The sequence below is a fragment of the Pogona vitticeps genome, chromosome 4 (assembly GCF_051106095.1).
Source record: "Pogona vitticeps strain Pit_001003342236 chromosome 4, PviZW2.1, whole genome shotgun sequence".
NCBI classification, from domain to species: domain Eukaryota; kingdom Metazoa; phylum Chordata; class Lepidosauria; order Squamata; family Agamidae; genus Pogona; species Pogona vitticeps.
This window is the reverse complement of record NC_135786.1, coordinates 39,012,822-39,031,887: the sequence shown is the minus strand read 5'-3', so window position 1 is coordinate 39,031,887 and position 19,066 is coordinate 39,012,822. Positions and strand designations below refer to the sequence as shown.

The 19,066-nt window shown below is 40.6% G+C and overlaps 1 protein-coding gene across 2 annotated transcripts in view; it reads right to left on the bottom strand.

Moving 5' to 3' along the window:
• Positions 1–218: 218 nt before the first annotated feature.
• Positions 219–19,066, bottom strand: part of LAD1 (ladinin 1) — a 34,890-nt gene continuing 16,042 nt past the window's right edge. The window contains exons 1-10 of one of the 2 annotated variants that reach the window (XM_020782579.3): positions 16,547–16,654; positions 14,485–14,631; positions 9,497–10,127; positions 8,329–8,481; positions 7,630–7,676; positions 5,363–5,435; positions 4,716–4,850; positions 3,669–3,758; positions 1,798–1,875; positions 366–504 (exon numbers count right to left, since the gene is read on the bottom strand). In XM_020782579.3, coding sequence (XP_020638238.3) covers positions 1,810–1,875; positions 3,669–3,758; positions 4,716–4,850; positions 5,363–5,435; positions 7,630–7,676; positions 8,329–8,481; positions 9,497–10,127; positions 14,485–14,631; positions 16,547–16,557 — 1,353 coding nt within the window. In that variant the 5' untranslated portion in view covers positions 16,558–16,654 and the 3' untranslated portion in view covers positions 366–504; positions 1,798–1,809. Of the gene's footprint in view, positions 505–1,797; positions 1,876–3,668; positions 3,759–4,715; positions 4,851–5,362; positions 5,436–7,629; positions 7,677–8,328; positions 8,482–9,496; positions 10,128–14,484; positions 14,632–16,546; positions 16,655–19,066 lie in introns of those variants that run through there. The other variant, XM_020782577.3, reaches the window with a different exon arrangement.

Here is a 19,066-nt window from a genome sequence, read left to right as displayed (position 1 = left end):
CTCGTCTCTTCCCTACTTTATCCTCACAAGGACCCTGTGAGGCAGGTAAGCCAAGCTGGCAGAGAGGGACCATCCTGGGGCAGCCAGGGAGTGTCCTCATTCAAGTGGGGGAACTGAACCTGGATCCCTCAAGTCCTAATCCAGCACTCCAGCTGTTGCACTCCACACTGGTTCTCGGGTTGCTGGTAGAATGTGAGGCTTTCGTATTTGGGGGCTACAAGATGCAGTAAGTAGAAAGGGACATTTGTGGAATACGGAAGCCACATTTTCTATTTCATTGACAACTTTTCCATCCACCAACAAGAAGCATTTTTAAATCACCAAGAAACCCCCATCCTAAAAAGGCACCATAGGCAGGTTGGCGGATAAATAATATTCTCGCTGGGCAAATGGCCCTGTGGAAGGGAATAGTCTGAAACCAGGGATGTAAAAGAATTTCAAGTGGTCCAGGCCTTTGATTTAAATAGAGATTGGTTATCCCCAGAGCAGCTTGCACAGTTATGTCTGAAAGATACAAAAAGAGAGAGATTAATACAGTGTTGGCCATTAGAAGAAATATCCAAATATACATATCTCTAAATGTGCCTGAGCTGGTTGGGAAGAGGGGCAGACAAACATCAAAGCAAAGCAAAACAGTGTGCTGCTTACATCCTGCCCCATAGAGCTTAAATCACTCTCTGGGTGGTTTACAGTTTAATTATGCAAGCTACACACTGGCAGCTCCAAGCAAGCTGGGTACTCAATTTACCAACCTCAGAAGGATGGAAGTCTGAGTGAACCTTGAGCCAGCTACCTGGGACTGAACCTAGGTGATGAGCGGAGTTTTGGCTGCAGTATGCAGTTTAACCATTGTGCCACAAGGCATCAGTTCACATGCCTAAGATCATATTTATAATTATGTACATCAGTATGTCTCATCATTCCCCACTACATCTCATTTTAGCCTCATGACAAACCTGTGGAGAAAGGTGGAGTGAGAAACAGTAAATAGAAAGTGCTCACTCATAGCTGTGTGAATTTGAAGCTGGGTCTTTCCAGTTCTTTTGTTATGCTCTGTTTGCTTTTCACTGTATTTTCTACAGTACTATTTCAGTAATTATTGCAATTTACATTTGCAATTTATTCTTTTGGATATTTGTGATTTTAGATAGTTGCAATATGAGATTTTAGTTATTTGCAATTTTAACTGTGTTTGTGTAGATTATTAGCCACCATGACAACCTGTGAAAGAGGACAAATGAATCACAATCATCAAGGTCATCATCACAGCCATCAGTGTCCCCATTACCATCTCTTTCAAGGAGCTATGAATTCACATCCATCATAATTCTAAGGAAGCACTGATCAATGTACCCTGGGTCAGGAAGTCAGACTGAGTAGATCCATAGGTGACAACCTTCAGAAAACTACCAGTTGCTAGCTACTGCTCAATCCATTACTGGTAGCACTGTGGCAATGCAACGAACATTTGTTGTATGTATTTGTTACATACAAATACATGCATGCCCTTCCTTTAGGCCCACAATAACCCTATGAGGTAGCTGACGATGAAAGAGAGTGACTGGTACAAGATTGCCAATGAGAATCATAACTGACTATGGGTTGATAATCTGGATTACTCATGTTAGGCACTACTTCAGCACTCTTAGCTACTATTTCACAATAGGAATTGAGTTGCACACTGGTGTGCCTTGAGGCACTATACTCTGAGGTCTATCCAGTTCAATGGCGCTTGGTTTCAGACCAGCACATTGTGTACAAAGCTGGTCAAGGCAGTCCATGTCCTTTTGACCTTACCCTGGTTTTCTTTCAGGAATCATCAGAGTGTTTCCCCCACTGATTCTGCTGTGGGTCATTCTCACTTCTCCGAATGTCCTGAAAGAAGACAGATCACAAGTGATCAAAAATACTTCACACAGAGACAAACTACTGGCTCCTGTTTAGTGATTTAAGCTAGAGTCAGCATTTGGGGGAGGTCCCAGTTGTACTGAGTAGATCCACAGGATTGCAGTGGATTCTGGATACATTGTACTGCTCTTTTTCCCATTCAGGTGAACTTTTCATGTGATTGCTAGTAAATCTGCTTGCAGGACTTGCAGCAGTTATATAATTTACAGTTTGTTCTGAGAGCCCCAAGGCCAAATGACCTCCCACCTCTAAAGACAAATAGAAATTGGTGGCGCTGGGTCAAAATACATAGTAAGGAAAATATTATTTCCCTGTTATTACAAGGTTTTCTCCCCCCCCAGAATGCAATTCATTCAAAGCTCCATTCTTGAGCAATCAGAGGAGGAAACAAAGCCCATGTTCACTTCCTAACAACCAATAATAAAACAAGGTTATTTTACAACACACAGAGTGAAGCAATTTCACACTGGGTTAAACATATATTTTCAGAAGCAGCATTTTAAGAGAGTTCTGCTTCTAATTGACATGCTAACTACACCAACCAATTTGGCCAGAGTCTAAAACAGGCAAAGCTTGGAAAAGATAATTTTTGGGCGACAACTCATAGTGGCCTCAAAGGTTGCAGGATTTTGTAGTATTTAGTCCAAAAGTACCTGTTCCAAGGACTGGAAATGAAGCATGACTTGTATGAAAACTAGGGGGAGTCAAATTTAAATTAAACCAGCTCACAAAAGGATAAGGTAGGGTCATAGCCCCCAAAGGGACACTCCTACAATACTTTCCACATACACATTGAAAGACTGTGACAACAAGATAAGAAAATACATTGATCTGCCTATTCTCCCAGGTCACCTTTGACTGGAGAGGATACATTTTTCTGTGGTTCACACATTTAGCTCAATACATTTACAATAACATGTGCACTGATAATCTCTTATCTCACATGTATGTGTAGAGCCTTTCCATATAGTTGGCTGGCCATGTAGAAGACAGGAAAGCATTTTCCTGCTGAGCATTCATTTGATATAACCCCCCAAAAGTAACATCTCCGCCCTTTAGTAAGAAGACCAGCTGTGTGTGAGCAATTGACCCCTCTAGGGCACAAAGTGTCAAATTTTACTTTCCTGAGCTCCATGATCATTGCAGATGGTGACAGCAACCACAAAATCAAAAGACACCTGCTTCTTGGAAGGAAAGCAATGACAAACTTAGACAACATCTTAAAAAGTAGAGACATCATCTTGCTGACAAAGGTCTGCAAAATCAAAGCTATGGTTTTTCCATTAGCGATGTATGGAAGTGAGAGCTGGACCTTAAAGAAGGCTGACCACCAAAGAATTGATGCTTTTGAATTGTGGTGCTGGAGGAGACTCTTGAGAATTCCCTGGACTGCAAGGAGATCAAACCTATCCATTTTGAAGGAGATCAACCCCAAGTGCTCACTGGAAGGACAGATCCTGAAGCTGAGGTTCCAATACTTTGGCCATCTCATAAGAAGAGAAGACTCCCTGGAAAAGACCCTGATGTTCGGAAAGTGTGAGGGCACGAGGAAAAGGGGACAACAGAGAATAAGATGGTTGGACAATGTCATTGAAGCTACCAACATGAATTTGACCCAACTCTGGGAGGCAGTGGAAGACAGGAAGGCCTGGCATGTTCTGGTCCATGGGGTCATGAAGAGTTGGACATGACTTAATGACTAAACAACAACGAGGACATAAAGAGCAAACTTCAGAACAATGGAGCAGGACTTCTGATACCTTGATTCCCTCATCCTTGCTTGGCTCCTGGGTTCGACTGATCCAGAGGTTGATGCGAGAAGAGACTCCCCCTGGAATCTTCAAACTCTCCTAAATCACAAGGGAATAGAAGACACAACTGCATCATGCAAGCAAGTCACATTACTGTCTTTTGTATGCTGAGGCATTCTATCTCCCATATAACAGGCCCTTTTTTAAAGCAAAAGAAAGTAACTTTTTCAGAAATAGATCTTTTTTCAGAGAGGGGACCAAACAACCCAAAAAAATCCTGCAAGCTCAAGTGGACTAGCTCTACAGCATTGCCAAGAATGTGAAGCAGGTACGTCTCCTGGTCATGAAAAAGAACCACGTGGTTTAAGGAAGTGTCACATTCATACCCTTCTGCTCAGCCTTCTTCTGTCAAATGTCTTTCTAGCTTCACTCTAGGTCACTCCAAGTGGAGGGCCAAATTTGTGGTTATTTATGTTGTAGCAATGACAAAAGAATCTTGTGGCACCATTAGAAACTAACCTGGTTTGGTTTGGTTTTGTGCTTTTTGGCATAGGCTTTCATGGACTTTAGTCAACTTCTTCAGATGGACCTGAAGCTCTCCCTCATTATGTCATGCTCCATGTTTGGGGGCGGGGATAGGAGCCAATGAAAGATGGAATGGAGTTGGCATTCTCTCCTTGAAATTTTAGGCTACCTGACATTATAACACCTGCCATTGAGTCTATTGGATGTTAGCACTGTATGGCTTTTAAACTACTAGAATGTTTTCCAAGTTAGAATCTCACCAAATGTTTCTTCACCCTATATGATGGTCTGATATGAAGGCAGTTTAAAAACTTCACATACCACTATACAACTTTCCTTTGGGATGTCTCCCTCCATATTTTGGACTTGCTGAACAAACTCAAGAAGCCTTTAAGGGTTTGTGCTGTGATGCTCTGCAGCATGGCAGTGCCACCTTCCTCTGCCCAAACATTCCCCACTAGATTTTGTGGAGTGCTATTCAACTAGTGAAGATTTACATCCTTTCTGATTCTGTTTATGTTCAGGCCTTACCTTCCGGATAAGAGTGGCAGGCTCAACTCGGCTGGGAACAGTGGTTTCAAAGATGCTGCGCTTGCTGGCCACACCCTCCAAAGGTGACTGAAAATTCCTCCGGGCAGATGGAGCCAGTTTAATTGACCCTGCTCTCTAGGAGAAAGGAGATAATCAGACAGCAGGAGAAGTATACATTTTACCATTGGCAGGGGTGGAATTTCATCACTTTTTTTAATGATATCTTGTAGTGAAGGATCTTCCTCTTAGTTTCTTTTCTTTTCCCAGAAAATTTAGCTGGCTTGTATTAACCTATAAAATGTATACCATATTTCTATTGTCCCAAAATAATGTTTTTGGATATGCACTTTAGTCACTTCTTGACCTTTCCACAATTAACATCATATAATCTAAAGGTTCCTGACAACATCCCTGGTACAGAAGCAGGAAAAAATAATTTTGTGGACCACTTCCTGAACCCCTCATCCAACCTGGCTAGTGGCCATGCTGACTTGGGTATGTTGGCTTTTATGGTTCCAAAGTTATCTTTCCAAGATCTGCCCTATCTCACCATTCAAAAGCTAAGTAATTCATCACTTCTATCAAGAGATATTCTCAACATGTGGTACAAAGCCCTCATAGGCCATCCTTGCTGGTCACAGATTTACCTGCACAGCAGAAGTGTATTTCTCCAGTTTCTCCTCAAGTCTACCTGTGTTTGCTGGGAGCCTCATGCTGGCACTAGTGAAGCAGAAGTAAAAAAAGACAGGGTGTGAAGAACAAAATGGAACAATCCTGTATTAGTGGTTCATACAACATCCATGGAGTGAAAGACCAACAGGTTTTTATCACCCTTGTATGGTATTCTGTTGTACAGATAGACTGAAATTTTACGCAAGTTTGGAATTTCAGAATACACATTCTTGAATGTTTTCAAATATTAGTTTTGAAACAAGCCTGGCAGAAATTTGAGGGTTAAAACTTTAAGGCTGATCCCATGCTTTCCAAATTCATACTTTGACATCATTGCCCTTCCTCTTTTCTAAACTTTCCAAGTTAAAAAGTTTCTATAACTGTGAATGTTGAAAAAAATCGGATCAGTTTTCCCTTTGTTTCAGTGTTGGTCTGTTTATGGTAGTGGAACAAGGGTTCACAGGGTCAGAGCACTAAGACTTTTTTATTATCAGAGACAATTACATATTCTGCCATTCCTCTTAAACTTCCTTTTTAGGAGAAAGGCAAGGTAAAAATATTTTAAATAAATAAATTGTTATACTACGAGTATATGTTGAGATCCAAAATATTTTGGAATAGTTTGGTCTTGAATAGGTGATGAAGATCCGCTTGCTTTACAAAAGACTTGGCAATGAAAATTACTGTTTTATTGATAAAAAACAAATGGTTTGTTGGCATGGTTGTTGATATAGATGAGGTAATATATATTTATGGACTATATTTTGGGACATGGGTATCAAGGCAGTCACAATGAGTACCTTTGCTTCAGCATTTAGTATTAATTGTAAAAAAATCTAGGCTCTAGTCATGGCTCATTGTTATGCATATATTTGGGAAGTTGCCATTTTCTTTTCTACCTTTGTTTCCCAATATAGAAAGGTCATATGCTGTCATTTCAGGGTTGTTGATTTTTCCTGATGCCCCTTCCCACTCACCCAGCCTCAAACTAAATGCTTTAGCTTGGCTAACATTTAGCTTGCTTGTTCAAATAGTCATCAGGTAGGAAAGGTGGTAAAATTAAACAGAGAGAAAATGGTCACAAGCCTTTCAATCCTATTGGTTTCAATTGGTGACATTGAGAGCATGCCTAACACTCTTACAGAAACTAGTGGTCCAGCTTTGGCTGAGCCATGCTCACTCTGAAACCCTGCCTGGAGGGCTACATTTGATTTAGATGCAAAACACTATTGTCATGTTACTGTCAGGTTATATACGGTCTGTCTGAACACATTATATAAAAAAGAAAAAGCCTAAAAACAGATTCCTTGTTGAAAGAGAAACAGGGGAAAAAGTTATTGTTGCCTTTCCCTGCTTCCGCCCATCACTATTTCCCAGTAAGAGGATTCAAAAAATGTATACCATGAAATCATAGCGTTTGAACTTCTGTAGCACAGCAAAGAGAAAGAATTTGGAACCCTTTTTACAGCAGACTCTGCCTCCAGTGGCCATCATGGGAATTATGGCTTTTAAAAAAAATTCCTCCACCTAAAATTCCTCCACTTATAGAAGAAATAACATGTATCACAGAATTTTCCTCTCAGTTCCACAAATCCAGAATGTTGCGAAAAAGCAATATATTTTTACTTCCATCCATGCCAGTCTTACTGCTAATGCTATTCACATGTTATAGCTACCTTCCCCTTGAATAGCAAAAAGCAAGTGGTGATGTACAAATAGTGAATTAACTTGCCTCAGATCACCAAAAGGTTTTACATCCAGAAAAGGCTTTAGTTGACCAATGGCCCAAGTTTAGTACTTTCTACATAAAATGCCAATGATCTTTAGGACAGTGATTCCCAAACTATTTTGAGTTTCAGTTTCCTTTACTCTGGAGCCTTCTTGGCCCAAAAAGGATGCTGCCACCGCTGCCTCTTATTCTCCTGCATGGGTGGGCATCCAGGACAGGGGGATGTCCCATCTTGGAGTCTATGCCTGGGCAAGGGCAAGGCATAAGGTACAATTCCGACTAGCATGTGGGGTGACCTGCCGGCCAAGGAGAGAGGAAGGTGGTAGTGAAGGCTGAGAGGATTCTATGGTGCACCTGGATAGGTCTGGTGGCACCCCAGGGTGAATTGGCACATGCTTTAGGGAACCATTGTTTTAGGGATTATCTGAAATGATTCTAAGAAAGCAACAAAGCATACATCTAAGTGTCCTGAGATGTGTGACAAACATGAAACATGTCTTAATATCCACTGACCTCCTGCTTAATACTGTATCATCCTGTTTGTCCTTCTTGGAGACCACCTAGAAGCACAACACAACTGATATGAGAAATTGAGCTTTCTATTTGACAGTGTTTTTAATGCAAAGGCTGAGGGCTGGCAAGGAGATGCCCTTCGAAAGCACCAGGCATAAACAACTACTGTTGTCAAGATGACCCTCAGCAACTGATAAATTCTGGTGCTGATAAAACATGCAGAAGTTCTCAGGGTGGCCCCATATTAAATCCAAAATTAAATTGAACATATACTCCCATCTGTACTGAAAAGACAAAACTCAGAAAAATATAGACTAGCAACAAAACTCAAAGCTAAGACTTTGCTTCTTTAATCTCAGCCTTAAAACAATCTCTCCCTCTTTCTCCTTCTACATGTTAGCTTTTAGTTCAGTTGCTCCCTTCATGATCAAACTCTGCTCAAAGGCACAACAAGCAAGATGGTGCAGTCTACTGTCACATTCCAGAATACAGCCTGTATTTCTCTCAGTTTACCATAACTACAGCAGCACACTTTTTTCCCAGGAATCTGAGCAGAGATTCAGACCCCAATGGCAAATCTTGAGGGAGGTCCCATATACAAATATGTGTGCTTCATGCACATTTAAATACAGTGTGACAATCCCTTGTCATCCATTTTTAAATGAAGGATCTTTTCCTCCCTCGACAGTTGATGCTCACCCGGAAGGAGATTGTCCTTGGAGTGACGCGTTTGAATGAACTACTGTAGGTAATCAATGGGCGAGAGATAATTAAAGAAGCTTCAGATCCATCTTTGTTGGAGGGAGAATTTACAGTTTCATCAATTGATTTGGGAATACTTCTTTCTGTAACCTGGAAGATACATATAAATCAATGAAAAATAGGCTAGGATGGGGATGAGAATCTGGAACTAATCCAAAATAGAAATCACTTACAGTGTCAGGAGCTCCCACCATACATTGATTGTTCTACTGTATATAAATTTCCCTGGGAGAAAAGTCCTTTGAACTTACTGCTGGGTAGACATTTATTGGATTGATCTGTGTATCTATAGTAGGCCTTGTCTGGAGTTTCTGAGAGTTAAGTGCAGGTGATATCTAAGGTAGATTCCTGCAGAAGAGAGCAGGAGTCTTGTAACATTAGTAGCAATGTAGAAGAGAACATTTCAACAGACGTAGTTCTCATGTACAACTACTAAAATACAAGAGTCCTGCCCTCTTTTGTTTAAGGCTACTCTAGTGACTTCCATTGAAGCATAATGACATCTCTTCTAAGACATCTCTTCTAGGTGCATCTGCTGAAGCAATAAAAAAGGAAAGCAAGTGTCTACCTACTCAAATGTTGTTTTATTCCCCTAGGACTTTGTCCACATCTATAAGTTGTTTTTTCATGAATAACTGAATATGCAATATGTTTGTTATGTGTTTTTCTTGTTCCTCAGGACTTTAATGTCCAAAATCATTGTTTTTTTATATGGTCATTGTAAAATACCCTGCAACAAATGTTACTGAAATAGTTAAATAACTGTAGTAATAAATACATTTACTAGTCTAGTCCTTTATTGTACTAACAGCAGACAGGACTCATCCAATGTCCTAATGCTGTCTCTAAGTTACTCAGATAGTCGCTCCTAAAACCAATTTTGATTCCATGGCTGAGTGAAGCTGCCAACTTTGAAGACTGAAATGAGAAATAACTCTGTTTAGTTTACCCGATCTCAAACATGCATCGAAACTTTAGACCAATGGTGGCTCACAGACCAAGCAGGGGGCACCCTGTTCTTAAGTTACCCATGCTTGTAGCCAATATCCTTCTCTTCCACCACCCCACACTCAGCCTTTTTATTCCCTCCACTAAGAATGAATACCTGTGGCCTTGAAGAAGATGTAGCTGAAACAGTTTCAGTGAAGTTTCTTCCTCTTGGCTGAATCTTCACCTCAAGCCGGCTGATACTCCGCTGTTCCCAAGATGCTCGCTGAGGCTGTTGTGTGGCCACCTCATTCTGGACTGCAACTAGTTTGGGGGACTCACATGTATTTGGTGCTTTCTCCTCATCGCTGAAGACTTCATCCTTGGCCGTTTGAGGTTCCTTCACTTCCTGATCCAAGTTTTCATGATTAGTCAATATCCTCTCCTTCTCTTCCTGATCCAAACTTTTCTGCTTTTCCAGTGTTGCCTCCTCCTGTTCCTGTACCAGGTTTTCCTGCTTTACTCTTGATGGGCCCTTCTGAGTCAGGCCTTCACATTTTTCCACTACTGCAATCTTCTGCTTCTGTGTTGGTTGTGAAAGGGGCCTTGCTTTCTCTACAGCAGCCTCCTTTTCTAACTTCCTGGTACCCACTGCCTCTTTCTTATCTTGTTTCATATGATTGAAGATCTCTATTCTCCTCCTTACACTTCTGTTTTCCTCTTCATTTATTGTATCTACCAATGTCCTCTCACTTTCCTGCTTTGAGCTCCTCGGCTTTGGTGGCTTTGCCTCTGAGGAACTACAGAACCTACAACAAAAGAGAAGATGGTGATTTTCCAGTGCAATATATGCCTTCTTCTGTCAGCAGTGCCCTTCTGCATTTTGCATAGGGCAAACAAACCAGTCTCTGCACAAAAGAATAAATGGACACAACTTTCACAATAGAAATGACACTGTTTCAAAAAATGGGATCCTAGACCTTTTGTAATTGACTTTAAAGTAGTCATGGTAGGTCAAAGGAAGATAGGGGGGGAGAGAGAAAGACACCACTATGTTAATTAGGAAGCCCTTCGCATCAGCAGACCTCTCAAACTCATATAGTGAATTCTTATCACACCACTTAGCCTTCACTAATGTCAAGGTTTTTGTGTTATCAACAACAATTTGGAGAATGGTCATTGTTAATAATGTGATTGTCAGCGCTTTCTGTATTTATTTTCCCTCTTGCCTCACTAATGAAAACAAAATTGGAAGAGATGTTCTCATGTTTTCATCTTCTTCTAGTGCTTTCCAGAGCACTTAAAAACAAATTATCTGTTGTGATGAATAAGAGGCATAAAAATAGTTTGTCACCATCCATGATTTCATCATTTGTTTCCTTCATTTCATCTCATGTATGCAAAATCACCTCTTTTGCTGTGTAGCATTATAAAACTCACTGTCAGCCTGCCAGTCAGAGTATCTGGAAAGGTGGAGTTCAAATCTTTAAACGGTTCTGCAAAAAAAGCTATGAGTGTTCTTTGCTGGTGGTGGTTCCTTGTAGGATTTCACTGCTGACTGAGCGCCTTGGTCTGCCTCCAGTTTGGATTGATCATCGTGTGATTGTATTGCTGCCTCTCCTCCTCCATTTTTGATGATCTTTTAAAAATCCCTTCCTTTTGCATCCTCCATTGTCTGCTGTTACTGCCTTGGTTATGAAATTGGAGTTATTATTCCTCTTCCTTCCTATTTTATCCTTTCATTTTTGACCTTCTTGGGGAACTTTCTCGCCTTACACACACACACACGCACACACACACACACACACACAGAGTGGATTATCTGGTTGCCTGATGGCCTATCCTGGACGTCTTGCTGTGGATTGATGCATCATAACTCATCAAAGTGGTATGAGGGAGTAAAATCCCCAATCTCAAATTCCAGGGGATAGGGTTGAGAGGTTGGTTTGACTGTATATAATTGGACTGTACTTCTTATCCTGATCTTAATGCTTTTTAATTTTTTCTTGTTGCATAATTTGGTCTCTTCCTCGATTAAATCACTGGGGGGGCGGTTTAAGGGGAGGTTGTACACTGATCATTTGGTTGTTTTTAATGTCTCAAGCTACATTGCTGGATGATGGTGATGGTGGTGAAATGACACTGATATTAATGATGTTGAATCTGGTTCTGAATATCACATAAAAGTACTGGTGCGGTCCACATAGGCCTCTCTGAGATGGTATTGCTCCATGATGATGATAAATTTATTTACCTACTTCTTTAAAGGTTCATTTAAGACAATAACCAAAATGGCTGAAAAGAAATGAAAAAGCCTAAAAGATGGGTTCTTTCATTTTTGACAAATAAACCAGCAAATGAACAATGTGAAAAATTTGTTCCTGAAAGAACACAAAACAAACAAAAAATTAGTTCTCAGCATGCACATCCCTAGTGTATAGTTGTGTGAAATTGGGATAACACTTTATGCTTCTGATTAAGTGGTTATAGTTAATGATATATACTCCAGTTACAATGCATGTGTTAGCTGTTAAAAGTCCTAACAGGCTGTTCTTAACAAGAAATGAAGCTCTCAGAAACTCAGTGGCAACACTGGGTGGCACTATAGGTTTTATGCTACAGGGACTGGCACCAGAAAATCATTTATGCAGTGATGGAATATCAAAAGCACGTTGTGCTCATATTTAACTTCAGATGTTCTTCAGGACTGTAATTATAGGAGAAAGAGTATTCAATTGTTTTTGAAATTTCAGTCACATAGATTTTTCTGCTACAATTATATCCAGGTGGTCATTCAAGCTTGGCCTTTATATTATGGGCATTTGCAGTCAGAAATAACAGGCAATGCAAGCTGCAAAATCTTACATGTGGACCCAGTGAGAATAGGAAAAGCAGAGAAGCTGGATTATTCATGCCCCTCTCTCTCCATTTTTGTTAGGTGGCCGTTGCATTGACTGGAAGTACTACAGTATAGATAATCTTGGCATCCAGCAACAGGGCTGTACTCTTCAGGATGTTTCCTCACTCCTGTGGAGCTACCCTTCCAATTTTCAGTCTTCTGATTTCTTGACTGCAGTCTCAAACAATGAGCATACCAAGCTATTTTGAAAACTGTAATACTTTAATTTATTTTCTTATTTCCATTTTTGAACTGCCCCACTACTGCTGCCACTCTAATTTTAATTTCTTCACTTCCCACATTTATGTTAAGTGATGCTTTCTTAGTCATGATTTTGCTCTTTGTGATGTTTAACCATAATCCTGCTTTTGCACTTTTTTTCTTTATCTTTGTCAGTCATTTTTCAAGCCATTACTAATTTTGCTGGCAATACGTAATAACAAACTTTAAAGTACAAACTGATATTCTTCTGAAATTATTTGTACACTCCAGTAAAAAATAATAATAATGTGCCATCAAGTTAATTCTGACTTATGACAACCCTTTCCAAGGTTTTCCAGGTAAAGAATATTCAGAAGAGGTTTACCATTCTCTTCTTCTGGGGGTAACCTGGGACTCTGCAGCTTGCCCAAGGCCACACAGACTGGCTCTCCTCATAGGAGGCACAGTGGGGAATTAAGCTGACAACATCTGGCTCTGTAGCCAGATACCTAAATCTTAATCTTCTAGAATTTGTATTTCATTGTGAAAGGATTCTTCCCTGAAGAAATCTGTGTGTCCTCCATATAATTCTTCAGTACAGTGTTACCATCTTCTCCTTGTTTCATCTTGATTAGCTAATATAGTCCCCTGTTGATCATTCAGCATCTTTATTTTAGTTTTTAATTTTGATTTGAGTTCTTGGATCTTACAGAAGTATCTTATGTTTTCTTACTCTCTCTTTTTTTGTTCTTTTCCGTTTCCTTGCAATTACTGTATATACTTCTGTTTGTGTCAGTAACAAAAAAGCAGCATTTAGGATTCTGACCTTCTGTCTGTCGCCTTTTATGTTTGCTCTTCATCTGTCATTGACAATTTTAAGAATTTCACCAGTCATTCCACTGAGACTTTTCTTTCTTCTTGACCAGAAATTACTCTTTTCACATTCTTCTCTGACAATATCTCTCATTTCAATCTACAGTTTTTCTGATTCATAATCAATTGAGCTGAGTGATGCAATTCAGTTCTTTATGTGGTGTTTAAATTCTTGATGAATCATAAGTTATTTTATAGCACTATGATTATTCGAGTATTCTTCTTCAGCTTTACTCTAGTTTTTTATATTGATATTTCATGGTCTTTACCACTGTATACTTCTGTCTTGCTTTTGCTTCTCTATCTCCTGCTTCCACTTATAGACTCAACCTATTTTTGTATTGGCCATCTGGTGACACCTGCATGTACAATCTGAAAAAGGTATTTTCAATAAACATATTGTGGGCTTCACAGAATTCTGTGAATCTTTCTCCTGCTTCATTTCTGATTCCTATGCTTTGTTTTGTACTTTTGCATTCCAGTCACCTATGACTGTCAGCTCATGCCATTTTGTTGAAATCACAGAATATAAATCTAATATCATACTGCCTTGTGCTCTCCTTCCCCTCTGTTGAAATGCAAATAGTAACTTGAGAGGTAGGGAGGAGAATCTTTACATCTTCCTTCCTCCATTCCTCTTCCTCCTCACCCACACACTTTGACTTGCAGCAGATTTATAGAATCTGAGTCACAAATATTTTGCAATTGTCTTCTACCTCACTTTTTCCAATACAAGGGAGTGGACTTAAAATATAAGCAGAAAAAAGTGCTCTACTAGCTGTGAGCTCTGGATTTTTCCTCAAATTATATCCCATGCTGCTCTATCACTCCAGTAACGGAAAATGTCTGCCAGTGCCACTCTACCTGCCGCCCTCCATAGCTCCCACATTGAGCATCATTCCCAGGGTGGGTTTGCCAATCCTTAGAAGCAGGTTTTGGGCCAGACCCAAGCAGCTATAGCTAAAGGGAGGAAGGGGGGAAGGCCCAGCTTCTTGAATGAACCATTCTTCTTAGTTTCAACAAAGCCATACTCACCGTCCTAAAAGCTGATATGAAGTGCAATTGTAGGCACAGAAACATTGCAGCAGACTTTAAAAATTAGTAAAATTTAGCCTCCATGAGAATCAGAAATAGTTTTAAACTGCACAGCTACACAGTACTTTATATGATCTCAAACATCATGCATCATATACCTATTTGGTGCCTGGTGGATTACATCTTGCTTCTCCGTGCTGGAGGTTTCCTCATTTGCTTCAGAGATGGAACTCTGCTGCCTGTGTCTTCGCCTGCGCTCTCTCTCCTGTTCTTCCTCATCCTCAGCACTCCATTGTCGGGCAAGGCTGAAAGAAAAAGTATGGAAGATAGAAGCACTTGTTTTAACATCCAGATTCTGTCTCAAGAATAAAAAAGAGCAGGAGAACGACATTGTTTAATCCCATTACTGCATAGGCCCTCCATATGGCTCTCCAGAAAGACAACATTTCCACAAAAAATGCACTCTTTATTATGATTTGCATCCAGATTTCCCTTGTACATGTTAGTTTACTTCTTTAAAAAAAACAGATTCACTAAGATATCTTTAAGAAATTAATTTCCCTGCTAGAGCTTCCCTGCCACAGAGTTTTATTTTTGTTTTGTTTCAGTTACAGTAGGACCCCCATATCCACAGGATCAGTAGCTGGTGATTCACTTATCCACGGTCTGAAAATATTAAAAGAAAAATCCTAGAAGTAGGATTCTTTAAAAGCATATATTTCTGAAAATGAATTTACCAGAGCTAGCTATTAGAGGGAGCCAGATAACATGTTATGCATGGTGTTATTAAAATAGTATTTGCTATGATCGACATTTTTCAGCATCCACGGGAGGGGGCTTGGAACAGAACTGCTGCTTATATGGGGGACCTACTGAAGCCAGACTCCATGGGGTCACAAAGAGTCGGACACGACTAAACAACAACAACCACTGTATTGAATGAATGCTTACAACTGGCGCTCTCACTGTGGCCATCAAGCATAACCAGTAAATGCTCAACTCTGCCTCCCCCTCCCCCTATAAAGATTGCTAAAAACAAGCTTTACTTTTTGGAGGTTACAAAAATAACGCAAAGTCATAGAATAAAGCATTGCATGAATTATGATAAGGGAAGTATCATATGGGTGATCAGAAAAATATGAATATTAGGATAGAAAATGGTATTTTAAGCAAAACAAATGTTCCACCTGGATGACAACTGTAATTCCTATCAGAATTAGTCAGAAAGGCTATTGGTAGGGAACTGTGGGAGTTGTAGTTCAAAACATTTAAATGCTATTATGTTGCCAATATCTGTAGGTGTACTGCTGTGCTTGTCTGACATAGGCGTTGTATTCTGGAGCTTTTGGAGGAAAAAAGAATAGACTGCATTTAAACACAACTCCCAGAATCCCTCTGCCAGCATGGCCAGTGGTATAATGGTTGGAGATTCTGGGAGTTGTTGTCCAAAGAATAATTTTTCCAACCTCTACACATGTGCCAAGAGCCACTGTGGTGCAATTCCAGTTTCTTCCAGCCTCCTCTCTCTGCTGGAGCATTTACTCCTGGGTAATGCCCAAGGAACAGGATCCAGTCTGGATCCAACATGTAGCCCTTATAGAGACCCTTGGAGGACCAATGGGATGTGAAGATCAACCATCCCTAAACAAGTCTACTCAACCAATCATAGGTCACCATAATTTGGGTATGACATGATGGGGCATAACAAGCACAGGTACCCCCAGACTTCACAAAGCAACAGTGTCCCTCTAGAACTGTGAAGCACATGGCACATCTTTGTTCTCTATTATAGAGAACAAAGCTAAAGCAAGTCAAGGAACATCAGAAGAGGCTGAACATGGGCTCCACTCAGCTTAATAAGGAAAACATTATTAAGTACTGTGTGAAAGCACCCCCCAACATGCATGTATTTTGGTGATCCCTGTACTGTATGATCCTTGTTGAATCTCCTTCAACTGATTGGGCTCCAGCTGGAGATTATATTGAAAGTGCCAGCCTCCGGGCATTCATGAACGTTGCCATTCTAGTATGTGCAAACATCACAGGGCACTGGTTAATCATTATTGTGCCAAGGATCTTTGGTTTCAATTTTTAAAAAAACCTTGTTTTGCACTCCAAGAGAAAGCTATGTTAATGGGAAAATGAGAGAAGAAAACAATACAAAGACTAGAATGGTAAGAAACACAAAAAGGAGCATATAGAAACCCTTTGGCACTATACTTTGAAATCATTGTGCAGCACTTCTCTATCAGCAGCCACGGACGAACCAAGAAATGGCACAAGGCAAGGCTTCTTGAAATTTATTTGAACTTCTTTGCCATTCATGACTCACAGGCCCTTCCCTTTTGTTGTTTTTAGATCACAGCAAATCAGCCACACCCTCTTCTACAAGGACCTGGTTTTTAAAGAGGAAAGAAAAGAACCTCTGCATTTCAGGATCGCTTGACCAGCAGATTAGTTAGTACTATAAACCAAAACTAATACAACTGATTTTTCTGTCTGTACTCTTTATTTCCCTTACCACTTACTCCTGCCTACACTCCTTTGCAAATAATTTTTGCATGCTTTAAAAAATAACGAATATCATCATTCTCGCCACTACTGCCACTATTACTAGTAATAGTATTATTTTGATACATTTATATTCTGCTTTCCTTCAAGAGCCACAGTAATGTATTGATAGTGTTGGACTAGAATACTGGAGATGTGGTTTCAAATCCACACTTGAACATGGAAACTTACTGGGGGAGCACTGGGAAAACCATTTATTCAACATCTCTCATACCTTGAGATTCCCGACTAGGGTCAGTACAAGTCAGAAACAACTTGATGGCATCTAGCAAACTTCCTCCAACGAGCTGAAGCTAGTGTATAATTCTCTACTAATTGCTTTCTTCTCATAATAATCAGGCATCAGTTATGATTTCTGACTGAATGGGGACTTGAACAGATATCTCTCAAGTCTCAGTCTAACCACTATACCAGGCTGGCTCTCAGGGGAGTGTTCAGCTGAACAGCAACAGAAGCAGGATTCACTTTCCAACTGGGTGTTGAGCTTGCTGTCCTACTATCAGTCAAACAACTTCACCCAGATTAACAATGTTATACAGCACTGGTTCTTAACCTTGGGTTACTCAGGAGTTTTGGACTGCAACTCCCAGAAGCCTTCACCACCAACTGTGCTGACTGGGGTTTCTGGGAGTTGCAGTTCAAAAACATCTGAGTAACAAAGGTTAAGAACCACTGTTATACAGTATTTTGTTACACTGAACTAAGTGCACCCCAGTACTTACAAAAGACTCCTCCTGCTGTATTATCCAGTGGATGAACAGAAACCCTGCTGGAGACCCATGCTTAAAACCAATGCCAGAAAGATGTGCTTAATAAACCTGTCACATTACCAACACCTGTGTGAAATCTGAATGAGTTATCAAGGCTGAGCAGGGAATATAGTAACATGACATCAATCTCATATGGCCTGAAATGAAGCAACATATTTACATCTAGGTTAATAATTAATATTAATTAAGTGCCATCAAGTTGATTCCACCTTATAACAAGTGTTTTCAGGGCTTTCCAGGTCTAGAATACTCTGAAGCACATTGAATGCTTCTTTGACTGTTAAGCTGCACTGTTGATGGCCAGATCCCTCTGGCTACCCCAAGACTACATCTAACTATTCTTTAATTGCCTTGTAGTTCAGGTGGTTTGGGAGTGGAGAATTTCATCAGAAACAAAAGGCAACAAACTTAGTTTGGTGTTGTTATGTGCTGTCCGACCACTTCCAACGCACTGTCGCAACCCTATGACCTCCGAAATGTTCAGTTATTAACAGTAGAGAGGTCCAGAGCAGAGACTTCCATCTCATTTTCAATTTTGTTTTGTTTTTTTATTCTTCAGTGCACCACTTTTTTGTTTGCCATAAAAAGGGGTCCTTTCTACGGTCCTTTCACTTTGTTTTTCTCCATCTGGGGCTGCAACCATGGGGCTTTCTGGTCTGTGCACAGCACTGGCAGCTCAAAGGAGGACAGAAAGGTGTGAGCCTGGCTGGACAAGGAGAGAATGGCTGTGCTAGAGCAGTGGCTCCCAACCTTGAGTAACCCAGGTGTTCTTGGACTTCAACTCCCAGAAACCTTGGCCAATACAGCTAGTGGCAAAGCCTTCTGGCAGTTGCAATCCAAGAACACCTGAGTTACCCAAACTTGGGAATCACTGTGCTAGAGACTTTGAAAACATGTGGAAATACCTCTCTAGGTCAGTGATCCCCAACCTTGGGCCTCCAGATGTTCTTGGCCTTCAACTCCCAGAAATCCTGGCCAGCAGAGTTGGTGTAGTCCAAGAACATCTGGAGGCTCAAGGTTGGGAACCACTGCTCTAGGGGGTACAAGGGGACTTTTTAAGGGGGGGACTATTAAAAACTTGCTCTTATTTAGGGGGTGGGGTTGAGGAACAAGGGTTTTAGAGTGTACAGTTGGGTGTGCCACTATATTCAAATCTGAGCCTGGATGCACCAGACTCAGCAGTAGGCAGGAGCACATGTGCACAGTTAAAGCTGGTGCACCAGCTGCTCCTGTTCCTTCAGATGTCTGATCTGGGCCCATAGGCAATGTGTTTCCCACCACTCAGTTAGCTAGACCATTTGTTTCAGAGTTAGGGTTGATGGGTTTCAGGGTGCTGGCTGAAGTTTTAGGCACATGTGATAATTTTCCATGTCTCTGTGCAAGAAGATAAATACCAGTG